Source organism: Triturus cristatus, chromosome 12 (genome assembly GCF_964204655.1).
Source record: "Triturus cristatus chromosome 12, aTriCri1.1, whole genome shotgun sequence".
Lineage (NCBI taxonomy): Eukaryota > Metazoa > Chordata > Amphibia > Caudata > Salamandridae > Triturus > Triturus cristatus.
This window is the reverse complement of record NC_140595.1, coordinates 296,652,975-296,676,752: the sequence shown is the minus strand read 5'-3', so window position 1 is coordinate 296,676,752 and position 23,778 is coordinate 296,652,975. Positions and strand designations below refer to the sequence as shown.

Genomic DNA, 23,778 nt, shown 5'->3' with positions numbered 1-23,778 from the left:
CACACCAATCTAAGCAGAGAACCTTGGGAAAGACCATCTTCTGACATTGTTTCATTTTAAGGATAAGGCTTTTTTATTTGGAAGCAAGCAGATCTCACAGTAACACATCCTCCAGCCAAGCATACTCACTAAGATTCCAAATATTGTACAAACAAAAGAACTTTAAACCATCCCCTCACACCTAAAAAAAAGCATTCCCACATATCTAATGCTGCCTCTCTTCCTTAACGCCAAGCCCTCATTACAGTTCTACTTACTGCACTCCTATTCTTCAAGCATAATCCCAAGCAGCTTCCTTTCCAGCCTGACAGCCCCAGTCTCACGCTTGCACAGTTTGCTTCCAGTCTCACGCTTGCACAGTTTGCTTCCTTGTTGCTGTTCTTATTCCCTACTTCTGGGCTGTGCTTCTGAATACTAACCCCCAGAATATTGTGTGTACAAGAATATTGTTGACAGAATATCAAGGAAAAACATATCGAAATGTAAGGGCATATAGGGAAGTACAGATTTACTATTCCTAACTCCACATCTGTCTACCTTGAAGATATATGTACCATGTAGGTGCATATATGTAGAGTTGGGTATAAAAAATCTTAATTAATGTATTTATTTTTTAGATATTTTGACTTCAGATTGTGTCCCATTGATATTCCAGGGTTGATATAAAGGTTGCACACCCTACTTCTTAGTTCATAATCCTCCCCTGTTCTCCCCCTGTCTTAACTGGAGCATTATTTTTGCCTCCCCCACCCACCAGGCCCCCCAGGCTATTACTCTACAGAACTTTCGTCCCTGTTATCACTTAAGTACCTCCAGCAACCTCATCAGATACATCCTGATCCCCAGGAGGGCACATATGCCCCACGCTGCCTGAAGAACATTGATCATTTCCACTGAAAGACCTCATGATGCACTACAACCACGTTTCTGGTTTTACAGAAAGCGGACATCAGTCTTTTTACTTCTTTGCATTCCCTATTAGTTGCTGCCACCTAATGAGTCCATTTCCATGCTCTCCTCAGAAGCAAATGGGTCCAGAAAAATGTCAATGCGCTCCCATCTGTTCTGCTTTCAGGTCCTTGTTTATCATCATTAACAATTCTAACCCTGACATCCAAACCAAATCATTGTCTCCTTAGTGATTTAGCATTGTATGCGGCCAGGGGCAATTCTCATTTAACCCCCAAAGTGTGGTTAACAGATGCCACCATCTCATGCCCCCTTTTCCATGCCACACCACCAGCACCTTCTCATCATCCATACCCAGCTGCTGCCTTTATGATAGTTGCTTTGCATGTTACATTGCCCATTTCACTATGAAGTGGCCATAAATCCATACCACCTTCTTCAATTCCTTGTTTCGTTAAGAAACAAGACCCCTGTTATTAAGTCATTTCCCTGAGCCAGACATACTTCTAGACCTCCACTGGTTTCCACCAGCCTGAACTCTCCATTCTCTCCTTCCTCCATCTCTAGCCATGCCCTACTGTCGCTGCCCCTATCCTAAATGAGTTTGTCCTGTATTGTTCTGGTAGCCAACTCTTTTCACTTACGCATTTCCCTTAAGACCCCTAAAACTTGCCTGTCCATCACCCCCTTCCATCCTCTTGCATAAACATATTTCCTTTCTCCATGCCTTACATTCCAGCATACTTCTTGCATGCTAGCACTTGGCAAACTTATCTTTTGCGTGAATTTCTCAAGTACACTTGCAATTTGCTCCCCCTCTGCTCTGTGTTGCTCCCGTACAGCAAGAACTGCAGGACACTCCTTTCCTGCATCACACCCCCACACTTCATACCTTCACAGCTTCTTGACAACAGGACTTTAGAAACCTTCAAAGCCCCAAAAAACACCAAGACCACAAAAATAAACTGGTATAGCTTAGTCTCCCTGGTGAATGTGAGCATGGGTCTTGCCTGCTCTATGATGTCCACCAGAATGTCCACTGTTATGGCCTTCCTTCTTTCTTCTGCCCTACCCTTCTCTCTAGCCCACCCTTCAAGAATTCTCCTCACAAAGTTACCACTATTCAGTGCTTAGCCTCGGACACAATTTCCATGAAACGCTATCCCTGCCATTTTATTCGATATAGTCAATGGGGACAGCCGTTTGCCATCCAGTTCCATTACATAGTTCACCACATGCTTGCCTGTCTCATCATTGACTCAGCTTCCGCTCCTGATAAACTGCACCTATGCTTGCCAATATGTGCGGCTCGTAAACTTAGCCAGCATGCTCTCCACTAGCTGCAATGTCCTCACCATCTACGTCCTACATATCTTCCAGTACTTCTTCCCCTTGTCCATCTGCAGATGGTGGTAGCCCATGGAAAATCAACCACTGGAATCGACACAGTGTGTCAGCAATACCATTCTTCAGTCCTGCCGCTCATCTAGCACGGAAAACAGTGTTCCACCGCACACATCTTAACACCAGTTGTTTGACCAGATGCAAGGTCCAATGGTCTGTAACGGACTGCTTGATCCCACCCACCACTGCCTCATAGCCTATGACAAAAGACACCTCGCTGTTCACCACTCTCCTGCCCCACCACCTCATCATCAGTAAGATCAAGAAGAAGTCCAAAAAAGGCAATGCTGTGATAGCGTTTCTTCCAATCCACAGCCATTTCTTCACACACTAATGTCTCTTCCACAATAGCCCGAATCCAGCCATCCCAAGGTGTCATCGCTCTACTGTCCAGGTAAGAGGGTCAGTCAGCAGCCACACAGTCATTCCACTGTAGGTGTCCAGAAATCTGCACCACATCAATATGTTCGCCCTCATCCTTTCAGTTAGTCCCAGCCTGTGATGCAGTTGTGATAACCCTTTTATAGACAAGACCATGTGACAAAATGGCTGGCTCAGGCAACCACCATGAGCATGTAGCTCAGACGGCCTAGCACTTGATGTGTTTCGCTCAATTCGCACTTTTTCTTCCCTGCCACCTATCTAAGCAGGTCTCTCAATGTGCCTAACTTGTCTTTCAGCAGGCATGAAATCAGAGCTACTGAAACGAGTTCTAGGCCCAGAAACGCCATCCGTGTGTACCATTCGTTCTCACAGGGGTCAACAGCACCCCAAACCTTTCTGCGCCCCTTTAGGATGTACTGAGAAAACACCATTCTCTGCGATCCGCTCCCTGCCTACTTCCAGACAATTGTCAAGATGGTGCAGCGCTTGCCTTGACCACCCACTCTAGAAAGATGCTGAAAGTATTGAAAATTGGGCACACAACAAAGCAGCCCATCAGCATTATTTTATTTATTTAAATGGTTTTATGTAGTGCATGGTGTAAGAGAAGGAAGGGAGGTGGAAAGAGGAGTGAGGAAAGGAGAAGGAAGGGTGGTAGAGTAGGGTGGAGTAAGGAGGGAAGGCAGGAAAGCAACTGTAGAAGCGAACGGGAGCCGGAAGAGATAGAGAAGGAGAAGAGGTAAAGGCTAAGAGGGAGGAACTGGGTGTGGGTGGGGAAGTGCTGAAAAGTGAAAGGTGAGAAACCAGGGAAGGGAGAGAAGGAAGTACCAGGGTGGCGGTGGGGACGGGGTGAAAGATGGAGTGTAGGGAGTAAAGGGAAGATGAAGAAGGAGGGGTGGGTAAAGAGGAGAAGTGGGAAGAGAAGCAGAAGTGTAATGGGGTAGGATGAAGGTGGTATAAAGGGTGAAGGAGAATGATCACAAGCAGGTGGACTTGACCTCAAGGGGAATGGATAGGTGCCGGTATCCCAGAGAAACAGCTAGGGGGACCTAGAGAATGCTTGGGCTTGTCTGGGTGTCAGGCAGCATGGGGGATTATTATGACTGGATAGATGGATGAGAGAATGTGACTGAGTCTGCCTAGTTCGGAGTGTTCCGCAGGACTGAGATAGCCTATTGAGATGCTGTTTACAGAGTATGTACTATGGACTATGTAAATTGTGGGACGTATATGGAAGGATGAATGTGCCAGCCTGTGTATGCCACCGTTAAGTGTAAGGAGTGAGTGCATGTCTGACGAGTGCATGGTGGAGTCCATCTTGCTTCTACACGTGTGTGGCAGCTTGAAACAGTGGTTGGCTTTGTACTAGGCTACCAAGGTCTCATCGTCCCTCAGTGCATGCCTCTTTCCACTCCTTTTTCTACTGCCCATAGTGCAGTTGTCCAGGGGTGGACGGGCGGTGGGTAAGTAGGCAGCCCATCGATAGACGTTTTGCAGTTACAGCAGTGGGGCTGTATCTTCATCTCAGAGATATGATCTGAGGTCTAGGGTCAATGAAGCAGCTGAAATGAAGAAACCCAGTCGGAGTCATCAGGAGACTGCACTAGCTCCAGGACCAAGAGGTCCCCACAAGCCATCTGCTCGAGTTTATCTTAAGCATTGCTTGGCGCCCAGGAAAGAAAGTCATCTAATACATCTGTTGGTATATCTCCTTGATCCCTGAAAACATATGAACTGCATGCCTTCCACTTGCCTCCAAAAGCCTCGAAAATAACCTCAGCTCCAACCCCGGGCCTGGGGAATGACGAGGTAGCTGGGTTGAGAGACCGCTCTAAATCCAGATTCTTTGACTACGTCTTTCTAGCTTGGGTGGCTCTGGAGATATTCACATTTGAACTCCCAGTCCATTGTCTCCAGCCTTGTGTCTGTTGTCGTCTGTGGTCTAAAGCCATGCATCAGACATGTGGGCATACCCAGCACCAGATTTACTCAACTGCATCCCACTGTTTCCAAGATAAAGGGCCTTGAATCATGCTCTGGATAAAGCAGGATTCAGAAATCCTGCCACCAGAACCCACTGCAAGTCTCACAATGACTAGTGTGCGGGCTAGTGTGCACCAGTTGACTGTGCCAGTCATTGATGTCACTGCTGATGCAACATGTCTCTGCTGTTACCCTGAGCTCTGCTGCATGTGTATGCTGTCACCCTCAGATCTGCTAGTGCCTTGTGTGTCTGTTGTCACACAGAGAGCTCTGTACCTGCTGATGCAGTGAATGCTGGCTGTTACCATGGCCCCTGTCAATGCTATAGCAATGTGTATACATTGTCACTTTGAGCTCTGATGGGGCTATATGTGTCTGCTGTCACTCTATGTCTATGTCTATGTCTATGTATTGGTATTTGTAAGGCGCATATATCACCCGAAGGTGCCATGTGTCTGTTGTCACTCTGAGAGCTCTGTCACTGCTGAAGCAACGTATGCAGGGTGTTACCTTGGGCCCTGTCACTGCTGTAGCAATGCAAATTCATTGTCACTGTGAGCTCTGCTGCTGCTTTATGTGTCTGCTGTGATTTCTGATCTGCTGGCGCTTTGTGTGTCTTCTGTCACTCTGAGAGAGCTGCCACTGCTGATTTAAAGAGTGCTCGCTGTTACCCTGGGCCATGTCACTTCTGTAGCAATGTGTACACATTGTCGCTCTGATGGTGCTATGAGTGTATGCTGCCAGCCTCAGATTTGCTGGTCCACGGTGTGTCTGCTATTATACTGAGCTCTGCTGGTGCACAGTGTGTTTGCCATCACCCTGAGCTCTGCTTGTGCTGCGTGTGCATGGTGTCGGCCTGCGGTCTGTTGGTGCCATGCGTACACTCTGTGGCCCTGACCTTTGTCGGTGCCTAGTGCGTCTGCTGTCACTCTGAGCTTTGCTGGTGCAGAGGGTGAATTCTGTCACCCTCAGCTCTGCTGAGGCATAGTGTGGCTGTTGTGACTGTCAGCTCTGCTTATGCTGAATGTATCTGCTGTCATCCTGAGCTCTACTAGTGCAGCAAGTGCCTTTTGTCGGGCTAGGGTCTACTGGCGCTGCATGTCTGCTGTCAGCCTGCTGTATGGGTTTACTGTCAGCCTGAATTATGCTGGTGACGTGTGTTTGCTGTCACCCTGACCTCTGCAGATGCAGTGTGTGCTGTCACCCTGACCCCTGCAGGTGCAGTGTGTGTCTGCTGTCACCCTGACACCTGCAGGTGCTGCGTATGTCTGCATTCACCCTAACCCCTGCAGGTGCAGTGTGTGCTGTCACCCTGACCCCTGCAGGTGCAGTGTGTGCTGTCACCCTGACCCCTGCTGGTGCAGTGTGTGCTGTCACCCTGACCTCTGCAGGTGCAGTGTGTGTCTGCTGCGCCCTGACCTCTTCAGGTGCAGTGTGTGTCTGCTGTCTCCCCGACCTCTGCAGGTGCAGTGTGTGTCTGCTGTCTCCCCGACCTCTGCAGGTGCAGTGTGTGTCTGCTGTCTCCCTGACCTCTGCAGGTGCAGTGTGTGTCTGCTGTCTCCCTGACCTCTGCAGGTGCAGTGTGCCGTCACCCTGACCTCTGCAGGTGCTGTGTGTGTCTGCTGGCTCCCTGATCTCTGCAGGTGCAGTGTGTGTCTGCTGTCAATCTGACCTCTGCAGGTGCAGTGTGTGTCTGCTGCACCCTGACCTCTGCAGGTGCAGTGTGTGTCTGCCGCACCCTGACTCTGCAGGTGCAGTACGTGTCTGCTGTCTCCCTGACCTCTGCAGGTGCAGTGTGCCGTCACCCTGATCTCTGCAGGTGCAGTGTGTCCGCTGTCACTCTGACCTCTGCAGGAGCAGTGTGCTGTCACACTGACCTCTGCAGGTGCAGTGTGTCCACTGTCACCCTGACCTCTGCAGGAGCAGTGTGCTGTCACACTGACCTCTGCAGGTGCAGTGTGTGCGGTCACCCTGACCTCTGCAGGTGCAGTGTGTGCGTCACCCTGTCTGCTGTCACCCCGACCCCCCAGTTGAAGTGTGTCTGCTGTCACCCTGACCCCTGCAGGTGCAGTGTGTGTCTGCTGTCTCCCTGACCTCTGCAGGTGCAGTGTGCCGTCACCCTGACCTCTGCAGGTGCAGTGAGTGTCTCTTGTCTCCCTGACTTCTGCAGGTGCAGTGCGTGTCTCTTGTATCCCTGACCTCTACAGGTGCAATGTGTGTCTGCTGTCTTCCTGACCTCTACAGGTGCAATGTGTGTCTGCCGTCATTCTGACCTCTGCAGATGCAGTGTGTGCGGTCACCCTGACCCCTGCAGGTGCAGTGTGTGCCTGCTGTCACCCTGACACCTGCAGGTGCAGTGTGTGTCTGCAGTCACCCTGACCTCTGCAGGTGCCATGTGTGCTGTCACCCTGACCACTGCAGGTGTAGTGTGTGCTATCACCCTGACCCTTGCAGGTGAAGTGTGGTAATGTTAATGTTAAAGTTAGTGGGAATTTATAAAGCGCACGTACGCCGAGTTGGCTTCATGGCGCTGGAGAACAGATTGACAGGGAGGCAGGAGTTAGACCTGTGTAAACAACCAGGTTTTCAGGAGTTTCCTAAACGAGATGAGGTCAGTACAAAATCGAATCTCAAGAGGGAAGGAGTTCCACAATTTGGGAGCAAGAGTGGCAAATCTGCGTCCTCCAAGACGTACCCTCCTGAAGTTCGGAATATTGAGAAGAGAGAGATGAGCGGATCTTAGATAGCGTGTAGGGGAGTACCTGGATATAAGATTGTTAATGAATTCCGGGCTGGTACCGTGTAAGGCCTTAAAAATAAGGCAGCCGGTTTTAAAGACACAGCGCTGTGATACAGGGAGCCAGTGGAGTTTCCTCACCAGTGGGGAGGCAGGTTGCCATTTAGGTTGATGGTAAATCAGTCGGGCTGCCTGGTTTTGGACCAGCTGAAGACGCTTAAACAGATAATGAGGCATTCCCAAATAGACCGAATTGGAATAATCTAGGTGAGATAATACTGTACAAATCATGGCTTGGATCAAGGCATCGTGAGTGAGGAAGCGGTGAATTTTCCTGATTTTCCGTAGTTGGTACAAACACTCCACAGCTCCAACCTGGGTTTTTAGGGACAACTCACTGTCCAGGAATACCCCTAGAGTTTTTGCTGAGCTGGAGGGGATGGGAGGTGGACCGAGTGCGGGAGGCCAATAGTGAGGGCCCAATGCTTAAGGCTGTCCCCAGTAAGGACTATTTCTGTTTTCCCAGGGTTTAGTTTGAGGTGATTAAGATCCATCCAGGTTTGGATAAATAACATAGTTTCCTGGAATTCCATGATGGAGTTGTTGGAGCTATCGACCCTGAGGAGGAGCTGCAAATCATCAGCATAGTTGAGGACCAGTACATTTCTTTTTTTGAGTGATTTAATCAGGGGAGCCATATAGATGTTGAATAGATGGGGGGAAAGGGCCGAGCCCTGGGGTACCCCACAGGTGGTAACATGTGGGTTAGATGAAAATTGGCCTAGGGGCACCGCTTGAGAGCGGTCCTCCAGAAAAGAGGAGATCCAACGTGCCGCAGTTCCTAAGATTTCAGCCCTCCTAACACGGTCGACCAAGATGTTGTGGTCGACCGTGTCGAAGGCCGCAGACAAGTCCAAGTAAACCAGAGCTCGGGGCCAGCCTTTATCAGCGAAATCGCGTAGGCTGTCCATAGCTGACAAAATCACGGCTTCGGTGGAATGCGCGGGCCGGAAACCGGCCAGATGGGAGTCCAGATGTTTAGACAGCTCCAGAAAGTTGGAGAGGCATTTAGCTACATATCCCTCCAAAACTTTGGCCAGAAAAGGTAGCAAAGATATGGGGCAGTAGTTGGAGAGAAGTGCAGGATCAGCTCCCAACTTTTTCAGGAGAGGGACTACTATAGCTTTTTTAAAAGCTAAGGGGACTATGCCTGATGTGATAGATTTATTCAATAGGACAAGAGCTGGGCCAGGGTGGGTAGCGAGACACTCTTTAAGAATATAAGGAGGGCAACAGTCGGAAGGAGCGCCAGATTTAGTTTCCACTAAAAGAGATTGGAAGGCCTTTTCACTAATAATAGGAAGACTGCTAAGAGTAATGTTGTTACAGTGATGACTAGGAGAATCCTGCTGAGAAGGGTGGGACGGAATGCTGTTTTTTATTAAAGAAATCTTGTCTATGAAGTAATCATTCAGAGAATCACATAAACCCTGGGAAGGGGCGGCCTTGCGTAGGGTGCGCTCAGGATTAGAGAGTTCATCAATTATCGAGACTATTACTTTAGAGCTGTGATTGGAATTCAGGATGCGGTCAGAAAAAAAAGCCGTCTTGGCTGTCAAAACATTTTTCTTATACTCTTTGTGCGCAGTGATGTACTGAGATATTTTTTCTGGAGAGTATTGCTGACGCCATTGTCTCTCCAGTTGACTATACGGTCAGTTTCTGTGCCTTAAGATCATCTGAGAGCCATCTGTTCGTCTCTGTCCGTCGCACTAATTTTACTCTTTTGGAGGGAGCATCGAAAAGCCATTTGGATACCTTGTTTTCCAGGGTATTAACATGCTGGGGTGGTGTCAGCTAGTGTGTTAAGGAAATCTTCTTTGTTGATAAGATTCCATCTTCTGGCTAAGCCTCCTTCCCGTGTTTTACTTTTCGGAGGGACAGATCTAGTAATTTGGAGTTTTAGTAGATGGTGGTCGGACCAGATACAGGGTGACACAGTAGGAATAGGAGTATTCACACCGGTAACCCACATTTGGTCCAAGATCCGACCCTTAGAATGAGTTGGGGAGGAGACAAGCTGGGATAGATTTAAGTTTCTGAGTAAATCAGACATTTCTGCAGATTGAGGCCCTTCATTAGGATCATCATACCAGTAATTGAAATCTCCTGCCAGAAGGACCCTGGCATGCTCCGTGACTAGCGTGGCCATCTGTTCGCTAAGAGCCAATGGGAAGAGAGGCATCGACTTGGGTGGTCTGTATAATAGACACAGACCAGAGAGTCGTTGGCCGACTCAAGTTTAATCACAATGTTGTCCGTGTCAATAAGAGAGAGGCAAGTCAGAGAGCAAAAGCTAAGATCAGTGTGGATGACGGCAGCCACACGGCCACCTGACTTGCCCGGACGTCTGTTAGCCGACATGATGTAATAGTCAGGGGGAAGTGCTGCAAGTATATCCTGGGCAGATTCATCGGTAACCCAGGTCTCAGTCAGTAGCAGAACATCTGGTTTATCAGTGGTCAGGAGTAGAAAAATCTCCAACTGATGTTTAACCAGGGATCGGGTATTAAGATAGTAAATTGACAGAGGAGCTATTCTATGTGTAGTCTGGGTAGAAGGGTGTGGGTTATGAACCAAAATAGGCTGTAGCTCCGGGAAACTGTTTCATACAGTGAATATATTATTGTCAGTTAGGATAGACGAGATCTTATTAGGAGGTTGCCCATACATGTTGTGCAACTCCTTCAGAGCCTGTTACTGTTTTTTTTTTTTTTTTTTTTTTTTTTGAAAAACCTTTATTGATGTTTCAGTCATTTACACGTATGGGCCTACAACCCCCCGGGGCCGGCCGCTACATAATCAGGATAATAAAAGCGAATGTCAATACAGGCGGCACCTCGGAGTGCGATGTCTTCAGTCCAATATAGTCCGGCCAATAAGCCGCGCAGGTAGGACACCAGGAGAGAAAGGGTTTTTCATTTTATGATGAAACGAAAGAATAGGATCAGGTGCCAGACAATTTGCCAACAGCGAGAAGGGCCAGGATAAGAGACAAACAATAAGCAGCAATACAGTGAGGCGATGGCGCAGGCGCGAGAAAGTACGGATGGGGAGAAACATCAAAGATAGTTGCGCCTACTGGTCCCCGTACCTAAAGCCCAGCGAACCCCCCAGAAACTGTGGCACACATGAAAAGCAAACGATTCACAATCAGGGTGGTGTATCGCACTGATCCCAGAAAAAGAAAGCAAAAGGAAACAGTGAAGAAAGAAGAGGCCATGGAAAAAAAGGATAAAGACGAAAGAGCCCCCTCCCCCATCCCCCCACCCTGCACCTCTGCGAATGAGTATGGCCCCACCCCCCAGCAGTGTGCCTGTCGCCCTGGAACTAGACCCGAAATATAGAAGAGACAGGGAAAAAGAGAGTAAGAAAGGCCCCCCCCAGACGGGTGAGCGGAGAGAATGTAATAAATTGGAGGAGGGCCATCAAAACATACCCCCGGCTTCTCCCTCCCGCACGGTGAGGTCTCCCCCCAACAAACAATTAGCGGTACCAAACCGATCATATCAACAAACATAGGGGAGGGGGGGGGGAATGGGAAGCATTACACACCAACTGTTCGAATGACCCCGGGAGCGCACAACCATGAGTCCGCCTATCCATGAAGTGACCACCCTCAAAGGATCAGCCTCAGCCTTGACCGCTTTTTGCGATTCTGCCCATACCTGCCCCTTGACCCAGCACCATGTCCAATGTCCCAAGGTACAGGAGTATCCAAAAACAGTCGGGAAACGCCGCACACAGGTGGGGTGGAAGTCTCTGAGCATCCGCACGGACCGCTTCATGGAGGGGCGTCTTTTCCAGTGCTGCCCCAGGATCTGCACTGCCCACAAGGACCAGATAGGCTGGAGCAGCCAACTGAGATACACGTTGCTGGAAGTGTCCCTGGGTCGCCGGAGACCGCGCACGGGACAAGGCCACCGTCTTCCGCACAGGTCCAATACCTCCAGAACAGATTAAGGTCACAGTTAGCCGACCACGCGGTAGCATATTGTCCGAAGTGTCCGGCTGTACACTAATCGCGGGGGGGGCCGCAACATCTTCCTCTCGTGTGCAGTGTGGAGAGCCACTGCGTACCTGTGGACCAGCATGCCGCCACTGTCCCAACGCTGTTACCACACCATCGAGCTTCCCCCCCAGGACCCCGGCGCCATGAACAAAGGAGTAATGAAGGGCACCCAGGGCCTCCAGGAGGTCGCCATACCCCAGAGCGGCTCTCTCCGATCGCTCCGCCACACTCCCGAGAGTCACACACCCCCAGTCCCGCTGCGACCCAGCGGACAGGATGGCCGGCTGCATGGTGACAAAATGGCCGCTGGGAAGGCCCGACTCGTATAGGGGCCAGGACCCAGGGAACCACGCCTCAAGGGCCACGTCGCTGAAGACAGGGATCCCGGGACAGACACAGATCCAGCCGTTGCGCGGTCACAGGCAACAGTCGTCTCCGCCACGGACCATCTCCCGCGAAAAGCCGGGAGCAGCCCGCAAGGATCAAGGCGGCCAGGGACGGCGCCCAGGCAGCTCACCATCAAAGGCAGGGGCAAACGCCACAGAATCCGGAAATCGCACCCCCGGGCATGTCCTCAGTCCGCAGCGCTCAGTGGGGGGGAGCGGCCACGGCAAAATGCAGGCCGAAGGGAGCTCCACTCCGGTGGACCGGCTCCACCCAGTCACCACAGGCCGCTGTTGTTCAACTGCCACCCGGCCAAGGTGCCCACTCGAGGTCCCGGCTTCGGGACCGCACGGGCCGCAAAGTTCGATCGCTGATTTCTCCGGTTGTACGGCAGTCAGAAACCTCGGAGTCACACGATCGGTTGCCACTTTCGCTTACGAACACAATCTCGTGGCGCAGAATAAGGATCTCTTGCAGGATATCCGTGCGGGGTGCGGAGGCTCACGGAGCCGGGAATCTACGCTGCCGTCTCGGTCGCCATCTTGGCTCCTCCCCGAGCCTGTTACTGTTACTGGGTATTTGTTGAGCGCGCGGCTACTCCCAAGAGTGTCCCGGCGCTAGTCATAGGACCCGTAAAAAAGCACTCAGCAGTCACATACCACAGACACAGATCATAAGAACAGCAATGTTTTTAGTTTGTGACGGAAGCACAAAAGATCGTTTTCCTGGGGCAGTTCAATTGGAAGATTATTCCATAGTGCGGACACCAGTACCTGAAAGGTACGACCTCCCCGTCGTGTGAAGTAGAACCTGGGAGTGTGAAGCAGTTGGGCTGATGAGGACCGTAGCGTGCGTGAAGGTACGTACTGTCGGCAACGAGCCCCTAAATAAGGAGCGCCGATGTTATGAACGGCCTTAAAGGCCAGTACCAGTGCTTTAAAGAGTACCCTCTTACGTACTGGGAGCCAGTGGAGTGTTCTCAAGAGGGGGGTCGTGTGGGAGCGCCGATCAGCTAAGAAAATCGCTCGAGCAGCGGCATTCTGAGCCACCTGGAGACGATTGAGAAGATATTCTGGGAGACCCAGATACAGAACATTCACATAATCGGGGCGAGAAAGCATCAAGGCCTGTACGACTATCCTTCTGTGAGACTGGGAGAGCAGTGGTAGAAAGTTTCGCATCATCCTAAGCAGGCCGAAGCATGTGTCCACCACTGATTGGACCTGGGCACTCATGGAGAGTTTGCTATCTAGTTTCACCCCCAGGTTTTTAACCGTAGTAGCCAAATCAGTGGGCGGAGGCATATTTGATGGCCACCAATCACGCCATTTATCACCCGGAGCGTCGCCGAAGAAAATCATTTCTGATTTATCAGAGTTACATCTCAGGTGATTGGCATTAAACCAGTTAAAGACCGCAGAGAGGCAGAGCTTAATCGTTTTCCCGTCCAAGACTTCACCCTTAGCACATGTGAATAGCAGTTGAGTGTCGTCTGCATAAGAGACGATTCTAGCGCCAAAAGATTCGACCAACAGTGCCAAAGGAGCCACATACACATTAAACAATGTGGGGCTCAAATGGAGGGGACCAGACAGTTTGCTGTCGATTGGATAGAGAAGACCAGAACCATTGTAAGGCGTTGCGCCCAATACCGCACCTCCAGAGACGATCGAGAAGAAGGTCGTGGGGTACGGTATCAAAGGCTGCCGATAAATCGAGCAGTACCAATACTGCTCGCCTGCCGTTATCCAAAGTGACTTTTATTGATTCTGATACCTCAAGGAGAGCGGTTTCGGTGCTGTAATTAGCACGGAAATCAGACTGCCTGGGATGGAGAAAGTTGTTTGCTTCTACGAACTCTCCGAGGATTTGGTTAACATATTTCTCAAGAGTTTTGGATAGGGCAGGAAGCAGTGAGATGGGTCTGTAGTTGCTAGCTGTCCAGGGGTCCGCAGAGGGCTTTTTTAACAGGGGAAGAATTTTACCCAGTTTCCAACGCTCCGGAACAGTCCCCGTGGATAGTGAAAGATTCAGTACCCTGTTGACTGCTGGATTAATTACCTCAGCAATCAATGCCAGGGTTTTTGCAGGGCAAGGGTCTGCTGGGGAACCTGACTTAAGAGAGCGGAGAAGGTGTAGAGATTTCTCTAAAGGGATTACAGGGAAATGTAGTAAGCAGTTTACAGTAGGAGGAGGTTGCTGGAGAAGCCAATCCAGCTTTGTGTCCCAGTTGGGGCTCGCCACTTCAAAAGAGGCTTGTAGAGAAGAAATTTTATTGAAGAAATATAGGGCAATGCCATCAGTCCAAGCTTTGGTAGGAGTGAAGTGATTTTTTAAGGCATTAGGGGACGTAAAATCTTTTACAACCCTAAAAAGTTCTTCACTTTTGTTGCCTGCTTTCTCAATTTTTGTGTTGAGGAAAATCATTTTTTCCGTGCGATTTTTATTATAATACGCTTTTAATGCAGTTTTATAAGTTTGCTTAGCGCATGTATCGTAGTTCTGTCTCCATAACCTTTCTAGATATTTGCAGTGGCTCTTGTTCTTTCTAAGATCTTCAGTAAACCAGGGAGCAGATGGTCTACCTCTATTGGCCACTCGAGTTTGGAGGGGGGCAATATTGTTTACACAAGATTCAAGCCAGTTGTCGAGCGAAGAAACATCAGCTGCAAGATTGTCCTTAAATGAGATAGGATGTAATTTCAGAAAAGTTCCTACGGCAGCCGGGTCCATTGATGACCTAAAGCTACTAGTCCGTGGTACATAGGACTTAGATGCTGTAGCGAGTGTTTCTTTAATGCTAAAGGTAAGTAGATGGTGATCTGACCAGGCTACGGGAAAGGGTATATCCATTTCAATAAATTTATTAGAAAAAACTTGGTCTAATATATGTCCCTTGTCGTGGGTAGAATGGGTAACATATGGAGAGAGATGAAGCATGTTTAAAGAATCGTACAGCCTTGTCGAGTCCAGATTATGGGGCAGATCCATGTGAATGTTAAAGTCTCCTAAGATTGAACAGTGTTCATATTTGGCAGCCAGGGGAGAAATGGCAAAGTTCAAACCTTCCAGAAAACCTTTAGCCTGCCCAGGTGGCCGGTAGACCAAGGCCCCAGCAATAGAATACTGTGGAGAAGTTTTTAGAAGGAAACTTATGCTTTCCGTATTCTCTAGACCCAAATTCGGGAGAGTAGAGCAGGTGAGTGTATTTTTATAAATGATCGCTACTCCTCCTCCACGTGCCCCTACACGATCACTCCTTACAATACGGTAGTCAGTTGGAATGGCATTGGCAATAGTGGGGTTAGAACCTTCGTGCAGCCATGTTTCAGTGAGAAATAGCTCGTCCGGCCTTGAGTCGGAGAGGAGCTCCAAAATTTGGTATTCGTGCTGTTTCACAGAGCGAGTATTCAAAAGCATCAGTTTTAGATCAATGTTAGTACGCTGACTCGTAGGTGCGGATTGAACGAACATACGTTCCCCTAGAGGGGAATGGTCCGCAATGATCTGGGGAAGGGGGAGGGACCAGTGACACAAGTCACAACTCCCTGCTTCCATGGAGCCTACTGAGAGAGAGTGGGGACAACTATTCTCAGCTTTGTTAAGAATTTTAAGATCGTCCATGGTGTACTTAAAACGGGGGTTATGCTTATTAACAGACATCTTACCTTTGTTACAGAATTCGGCATAGTCCAGCGCGTCCGAGGCAGCGTGCCGTTTTATCCCCTCCGTGGTAAAAAAGACTAGACCACGCCGTGCCAAAATGGCGGGCCTCAGTAAATTAATTTCCCCACTTCCTGATTCCTTCCGTACACAGTTATAATTCACTCCGTGAGATACAAGTCAATTCAATACAAGGTAAAAATTGGTAAAATCGGGTGTAAAGGCTAAAACACCCAAGCAATGGTTAAAAGATTTAAGCATTCAAACGATTCCACAAGAGAAAAAGATGTGCAAATTAGCAAAAAGTGCAAATTAGCTGAGTGGCAGTTCAACAAGATCAGTATTCATAGAGCAGCAGCGTGAGTAGGTTTTAAGGGGACCTCAGATGAATAAGTAACGGACCGACCATAATGGCTGGCCCCTGGGCCCGGAGAGGCGCGGACGGACTTGCCTTTAGCGCGCCTACGGCGCGCTGCTGGCGCGCCCGCTGCGCACTACCGCTGCGCGCTCGCGATGACGTCTGCAATTTATCCCCCCGGCCTCTGGGCATCTAGAGCGCTATCCAGTCCCCCACCCAATATGGCTGCCAACAAGCGTCTGCCTCCATCTCCCAACACCGCGATAGAAGAGCGATGCGGGATCCGACTGGCAGGGAAAGCAGCGTGTACGGCGTGAGGTGAGCCCTGGTTAGTGCGATGTGGAAGGGAATACACCAAGAATAAACCTGCAGATGCAATGTGTGTCTGCCGCCATCCTGACCTCTGCAGGTGCAGTGTGTGTCTGCCGTCATCCTGACCTCTGCAGATGCAGTGTGTGCGATCACCCTGCCCCTTGCAGGTGCAGTGTGTCTGCTGTCACCCTGACTCCTGTAGGTGCAGTGTGTGTCTGCTGTCTCACTGACCTCTGCAGGTGCAGTGTGTGTCTGCTGTCTCACTGACCTCTGCAGGTGCAATGTGCCGTCACCCTGACCTCTGCAGGTGCAGTGTGTGTTTGCTGTCACCATGACCTCTGCAAGTGCAGTGTATGTCTGCCGTCATCCTGACCTCTGCAGGTGCAGTCTGTGTCTGCGGTCACCCTGACCTCTGCAGGTGCAGTGTGTGTCTGCTGTCGCCGGACCTCTGCAGGTGCAGTGTCTGCTGTCACCCTGACCTCTGCAGGTGCAGTGTGTGTCTGCTGTCACCCTGACCTCTGCAGGTGAAGTGTGTGCCTGCTGTCACCCTGACCTCTGCAGGTGCAGTGTGCAGTCACCCTGACCTCTGCAGGTGCAGTGTGTGTCAGCTGTCTCCCTGACCTCTGTAGGTGCAGTGTGTGTCTGCTGTCACCCTGACCTCTGCAGGTGCAGTGTGTGTCTGCTGTCACCCTGACCTCTGCAGGTGCAGTGTGTGCCTGCTGTCACCCTGACCTCTGCAGGTGCACTATGCGGTCACCCTGACTTCTGCAGGAGCATAGTGCTGTCACACTTACCTCTGCAGGTGCAGTGTGTGCTATCACCCTGACCCCTGCAGGTGCAGTGTGTCTGCTTTTACCCTGATCCCTCCAGGTGCAGTGTGTCTGCTGTCACCCCGACCCCCCCCCCCCCAGGTGCAGGGTGTCTGCTGTCAACCTGACCCCTGCAGGTGCAGTGTGTGTCTGCTGTCTCCCTGACCACTACTGGAGCAGTGTGTGTATCTTGTCTCCATGAGCTCTGCAGGTGCAGTGCGTGTCTCTTGTCTCCCCGACCTCTGCAGATGCAGTGTGTGTCTGCCGCCATCCTGACCTCTGCAGATGCAGTGTGTGTCTGCCGTCATCCTGACCTCTGCAGATGCAGTGTGTGGTGTCACCCTCACCCCTGCAGTGTGTGTCTGCTGTCACCCTGACACCTGCAGGTGCAGGGTGTGTCCGCAGACACCCTGACCTCTGTAGGTGTGATGTGTGCGGTCACCCTGACCCCTGCAGGCGCAGTGTGTGCTGTCACCCTGACCCCTGCAGGCGCAGTGTGTGCTGTCACCCTGACCCTTGCAGGTGCAGTGTGTGCGGTCACCCTGACCCTTGCAGGTGCAGTGTGTCTGCTGTCTCCCTGACCTCTGCAGGTGCAGTGTGCGGTCACCCTGACCTCTACAGGTGCAGTGTGCGGTCACCCTGTCCTCTGCAGGTGCAGTGTGTGTCTGCTGTCACCCTGACCTCTGCAGGTGCAGTGTATGTCTGCCGTCACCCTGACCTCTGCAGGTGCAGTGTGTGTCTGCCGTCACCCTGACCTCTGCAGGTGCAGTTTGTGTCTGCTGTCTCCCTGACCTCTGTAGGTGCAGTGTGTGTCTGCTGTCTCCCTGACCTCTGCAGGTGCAGTGTGTCTGCTGTCACCCTGACCTCTTCAGGTGCAGTGTGCTGTCACCCTGACCTCTGCAGGTGCGTCTGCTGTCTCCCTGACCTCTGTAGGTGCACTATGTGTCTGCTGTCACCCTGACCTCTGCAGGTGCAGTGTGTGCCTGCTGTCACCCTGACCTCTGCAGGTGCAGTGTGTGCCTGCTGTCACCCTGACCTCTGCAGGTGCAGTGTGTGCCTGCTGTCACCCTGCCCTCTGCAGGTGCAGTGTGTGCCTGCTGTCACTCTGACCTCTGCAGGTGCAGTGTGTGTCAGCTGTCTCCCTGACCTCTGCAGGTGAAGTGTGTCTGCTGTCACCCTAACCCCTGTAGGTGCAGTCTGCTGTCTCCCTGACCTCTGCAGGTGCAGTGTGTGTCTGCCGTCATCCTGACCTCTGCAGGTGCAGTGTGTGTCTGTCGTCACCCTGACCTCTGCAGGTGCAGTGTGTGTCTGCTGTCACCCTGACCTCTGCAGGTGCAGTGTGTGTCTGCTGTCTCCCTGACCTCTGCAGGTGCAGTGTGCCGTCACCCTGACCTCTGCAGGCGCAGTGTGTGTCTGCTGTCACCCTGACCTCTGCAGGTGCAGTGTGTGTCTGTTGTCACCCTGACCTCTGCAGGTGCAGTGTGTGTCTGCTGTCACCCTGACCTCTGCAGGTGCAGTGTGTGTCTGCTGTCTCCCTGACCTCTGCAGGTGCAGTGTGCCGTCACCCTGACCTCTGCAGGTGCAGTGTGTGTCTGCCGTCACCCTGACCTCTGTAGGTGCAGTGTGTGTCTGCTGTCTCCCTGACCTCTGCAGGTGCAGTGTGTCTGCTGTCACCCTGACCTCTGCAGGAGCAGTGTGCTGTCACCATGACATCTGCAGGTGCAGTGTGTGTCTGCTGTCACCCTGACCTCTGCAGGTGCAGTGTGTGCCTGCTGTCACCCTGACCTCTGCAGGTGCAGTGTGTGCCTGCTGTCACCCTGACCTCTGCAGGTGCAGTGTGTGTCTGCTGTCACTCTGACCTCTGCAGGTGCAGTGTGTGTCTGCTGTCTCCCTGACCTCTGCAGGTGAAGTGTGTCTGCTGTCACCCTGACTCCTGCAGGTGCAGTCTGCTGTCTCCCTGACCTCTGCAGGTGCAGTGTGTGTCTGCAGTCACCCTGACCTCTGCAGGGCAGTGTGCTGTCACCCTGACCTCTGCAGGTGCAGTGTGTGTCTACTGTCACCCTGACCTCTGCAGGTGCAGGGTGCTTTCACCCTGACCTCTGCAGGTGCGGTGTGCTGTCACCCGGACCTCTGCAGGTGCAGTGTGTGCCTGCTGTCACCCTGACCTCTGCAGGTGCAGTGTGTGCCTGTTGTCACCCTGACCTCTGCAGGTGCAGTGTGTGCCTGCTGTCACCCTGACCTCTGCAGGTGCAGTGTGTGCCTGCTGTCACCCTGACCTCTGCAGGTGCAGTGTGTGCCTGCTGTCACCCTGACCTCTGCAGGTGCAATGTGTGTCTGCTGTCACTCTGACCTCTGCAGGTGCAGTGTGTGTCTGCTGTCTCTCTGACTTCTGCAGGTGAAGTGTGTCTGCTGTCACCCTGACCCCTGCAGGTGCAGTCTGCGGTCTCCCTGACCTCTGCAGGTGCAGTGTGTGTCTGCAGTCACCCTGACCTCTGCAGGGCAGTGTGCTGTCACCCTGACCTCTGCAGGTGCAGTGTGTGTCTACTGTCACCCTGACCTCTGCAGGTGCAGGGTGCTGTCACCATGACCTCTGCATGTGCAGTGTGCTGTCACCCTGACCTTTGCAGGTGCAGTGTGCCGTCACCATGACCTCTGCAGGTGCAGTGTGTGTCTGCTGTCTCCCCGACCTCTGGAGGTGCAGTGTGCTGTCACCCTGACCTCTGCAGGCGCAGTGTGTGTCTGCTGTCACTCTGACCTCTGCGGGTGCAGTGTGCTGTCTCCTTGACCTCTGCAGGGCAGTGTGTGTTTACTGTCTCCCCGACCTCTGGAGGTGCAGTGTGCTGTCACCCTGACCTCTGCAGGCGCAGTGTGTGTCTGCTGTCACTCTGACCTCTGCGGGTGCAGTGTGCTGTCTCCTTGACCTCTGCAGGGCAGTGTGTGTTTACTGTCTCCCTGACCTCTGCAGGTGCAGTGCGTCTGCTGTCTCCCTGACCTCTGCACGTTATCCCACGTGCTGGGAGATTAGATCTCAGGACATGGGAAGAAGCATGAGCCCGAAGGGACGGCAGCGCCAGTTCTGTAATTAACCCTCGCGGGAGTGGAGGCAACATTAGAGTCCGTCCTCTCATTACCACTTCAGGGATCGGCGCCGGCAGCAGCGTCCACTCTCTCTAAACACACCCGGGGGCAGCTGACGGCGTGTTATGTTTTGTAAACTCAAGTTTAAAGTCTGTCGCATGGCTCCAAGAAAGTGCACTTTCTGAAGACCCCTGCAACAACAATTCAATCCTTGGCATCTTTCCGTGGTCACCGGATTCGGAAGAGCACAGGTTACTTCACACAGGAAATTCAATTCATTCATATGTAACTTGTAGTGTTCCGAAAGCTACCCAGAAAACGCCCAAATCACATGTGCCCAAAATATCAACTGTAATGCCCTCGTTGTCGCCTTTAATATTCGAAATATTACATGTAGTACCCTAACGATCAACTTCGGGGCTCCAGTAACAGCAATAACGTATGGGAATCAAGTGTAGAATCCTGAAAATAATCTCTGCCAGCAGTGGTGGTGTGAGGGCGCCACGAGCCCTTCTGAAAGCTAGGAAAATGCTTCCTCCTACCTGTGGTTTGGTAGAAAAATAAACAGCTTTCACATGGGGTAGTGGGTCCCTCTAGGAGCGGTGGCAGTGCAACTGCTACACTTCTAATACCTACGCCGCTGTTTACTACCTACAATGTCACCTATTTAGTGTCAAGTGGCATTTGTTAGTCCCAGGTCACGTCCTGTGCTCCAAATATCACCTGTGGGGGCCTGACACCACAAGAAGTTCTCAAAGGTACATGTGTCTGTTGGGACCCACACAATAGTGCCTAGGTCCTCCTCGCCCACTGCCAACTAAATACCATATCGAAGTCACCAGTCGCCTCCAGATGGTTTGTTTACTTACTGTGCATGAGCTATCACTACCTGTTGTTCTCTACATAGCACATGGAGGTAGACCTGTCCCACAGCAAAGCCCACCCACAAATACTTTATTGATGGTGCATACGTCCCACTGATATACTGATGATACTGCACCGGATGTTACCCATGAGTTAGTCACCCATGTCCCCAGATACCATTTGAAGTTCACCCATTCCCCTCGAGATACCCCATGGTGTGTATCTCTGCCCTCCTCAGGCATTGCACCTCAGATATCATTTGGCGCTCACTCATTTCCCTCAAGATACCCATGGTGTGCATCTCTGCCCTCCTCAGGCATTGCACCTCAGATACCATTTGAAGTTCACCCATTCCCCTCGAGATACCCCATGGTGTGTATCTCTGCCCTCCTCAGGCATTGCACCTCAGATACCATTTGAAGCTCACCCATTCCCCTCGAGATGCCCCATGGTGTGTATCTCTGCCCTCAGGCATTGCACCTCAGATACCACTTGACGCTCACCCATTCCCCTCGAGATACCCCATGGTGTGTATCTCTGCCCTCAGGCATTGCACCTCAGATACCACTTGACGCTCACCCATTCTCCTCGAGATACCCCATGGTGTGTATCTCTGCCCTCCTCAGGCATTGCACCTCAGATACCATTTGACGCTCACCCATTCCCCTCAAGATACCCCACGGTGTGCATCTCTGCCTCCCTCAGGCACTGCACCTCTGATACCATATGGCGCTCACCCATTCCCCTAAAGATGCTCTCTGGAAGGCATCTTCTTTGCACTCTTCAGGCACTGCACCCCAGATACCATTTAAATATCACAGCCTATGGGGACACCCGTTACTCCCAAATGCTGTACAATGTCACCCAGACCATGTGAGACCCTCCTTGGATAATGTCTGTGTTGTTCTCGCCTATTTCCCAGGCACTACTCGCATGTGGAAGCCTCATGGGTCTGATTTGCAATTCGGTGGCATTGAACAGTTCTCTAATTTCTGGAAGACATGCTAAATCTGGAGAATTTCCCAGGAGAATGTCCTCTGTGATGGGGAGAGAATGATCGAGGAAATACAGTCAGGAGATTCTCACCAACTAAAAACGAAACCACTGGATATCAGGACACCCGAGCTGAAATCCCAGCTGCCCACGTCACTTAAATGTGTGAGACTGGGCCAGTCACTTAATCTCCCGTTGCTTCAGTTCTCTTATCACCCCAAAAACACATAGAAACACCAAGATTTGAAGATTAGATTCAGTCCACAGGTGTATGCAATGCAACTCATTCACACAGCGCTCCTATGAACGCCCTTTAAATGATGCCTATCATCTTGTATCTACGGCCACCCGGCATCCGCTGTAGAGGTCTCCAAATGCATCCCGTCGTATAAAAAAGATGCCGTTTCTTGATCGCCCGACAGCTGCTTCCTTTAATAGACCACGGATTTTGTCTCCTCCATCTTCACTTATCGTGCCCCCCTCCCTTTTTTTTACCTTATGGATGTCGGCCACTGGTTGCAGCTGAAGGCCCGGCAAGCACTCTCTGCCCCCTCCCAATTTTTCTTCCCTCCTCTCCTCCAGGGCGCACCCTCGCCCAGACCCACACTCACCCCCAGCTTCCGGCTCTTCATCTTCACGTAACCCTGCTTGATGATATCGCTCAGGTTGGTGGCCATGGTGGGGGGCGCAGGTGTCTAAGGGAGGGTCCGGTGATGACGTCTCTCCTTCCTCCAGCGCCCCCCTCGGTCTCCTGCTCTCCTCCTCCTCGCGCTGCCCTGGTTTTCCTCCTGGTGGGGGGCACGTCCCTTGTCTTCGTTGCCCCCCGCGGCCGGCAGCTCCTTTACCTCCTCAGCATCCCCGGCTGGAAAATAACAATGACAGCTCGCAGGATGACATCTCCCTCCCATCCCCGGACGGCACCACTGCGCGGCGGCGAAGGGGGGGTGGGGGCGTAGAACGGGCTGGGCTTGCTGAAGCGCTTATCTAATGAGAGGTTTGGTTGGCAGCGCCGGGCGTGACCGCCACGTTGTGGATGGCACCAGCTGGGATGCGAGCAGCTTCACGCCCGGCGTGCCAATCCCAAAGTGGCTGCCTGTTTTCTGAGATGCCGACACACCATTCTGGAAATATATAGATTGGAATTAAAGACAAAACAATAAGATTAAAGACACAAGCATAACGAAATGGTTTGATCCATCTATCTGCGCCTTACGCCGACAAGAAAATCCTGCTGTCTTCAATTTTACATCGACCCGCCCGCCATGCCCACTACATCCCTGGCTGCTCCTGACATTATGATACAGACCCTGCCCGACAGACGAATCCTGCCTCGTCCAGGATTAATGTTTTACTGGCTGCTCTAGATATTTCATGGTTTCTTTTTCTAATTACTTGCATACACAGATGTTAATAAGGATCAAGACCCACCCACTCTGCGCCCTCCTGGCCAATGAAAAATTAGTTTTTTTTAAAAAAACAACCCCAAAACAGTTCAGTGCTAGTGCCATATATTTTTCTTAGGAGCTACAACTGAGCATTCCGAATGAAGGGGTTGTCGAATTCCACCCCATGCCTCTTTCTAATTCTTCGCACCACCCTACAGTTCCTGTCGCTCTATGTCACTCTTGCAGATTATTTTTTTTACCGCTTTCATAATGTGTCAGTCTTTTCACATATTTCTTTTCCTCGTCGTTTCTAATGTTCCTACCCTTTCTCTGATTTGCTCTGGGTCAAAGTCGGAGTTAATGTGTCCAAAATACGTTCAGTGCCCACCACCTGCAACCAGACGACATATTAAGCACTGTTCTGGCACGCAGACCCAGAACCT

General features: G+C 51.3%; 1 protein-coding gene across 2 annotated transcripts in view; it reads right to left on the bottom strand.

The window, feature by feature from the left end:
* DOK4 (docking protein 4) overlaps positions 1 to 22,909 on the bottom strand; it is a 319,485-nt gene extending 296,576 nt beyond the window's left edge. Inside the window, exon 1 of one of the 2 annotated variants that reach the window (XR_014972334.1) lies at positions 22,562 to 22,759. Coding sequence is in view for 1 of the 2 variants with exons in the window: in XM_085639375.1 (XP_085495501.1) it covers positions 22,562 to 22,627 (66 nt within the window). In the remaining variant the exon portion in view is untranslated. Of the gene's footprint in view, positions 1 to 22,561 lie in introns of both variants that reach the window. The other variant, XM_085639375.1, reaches the window with a different exon arrangement.
* Positions 22,910 to 23,778: the final 869 nt, after the last annotated feature.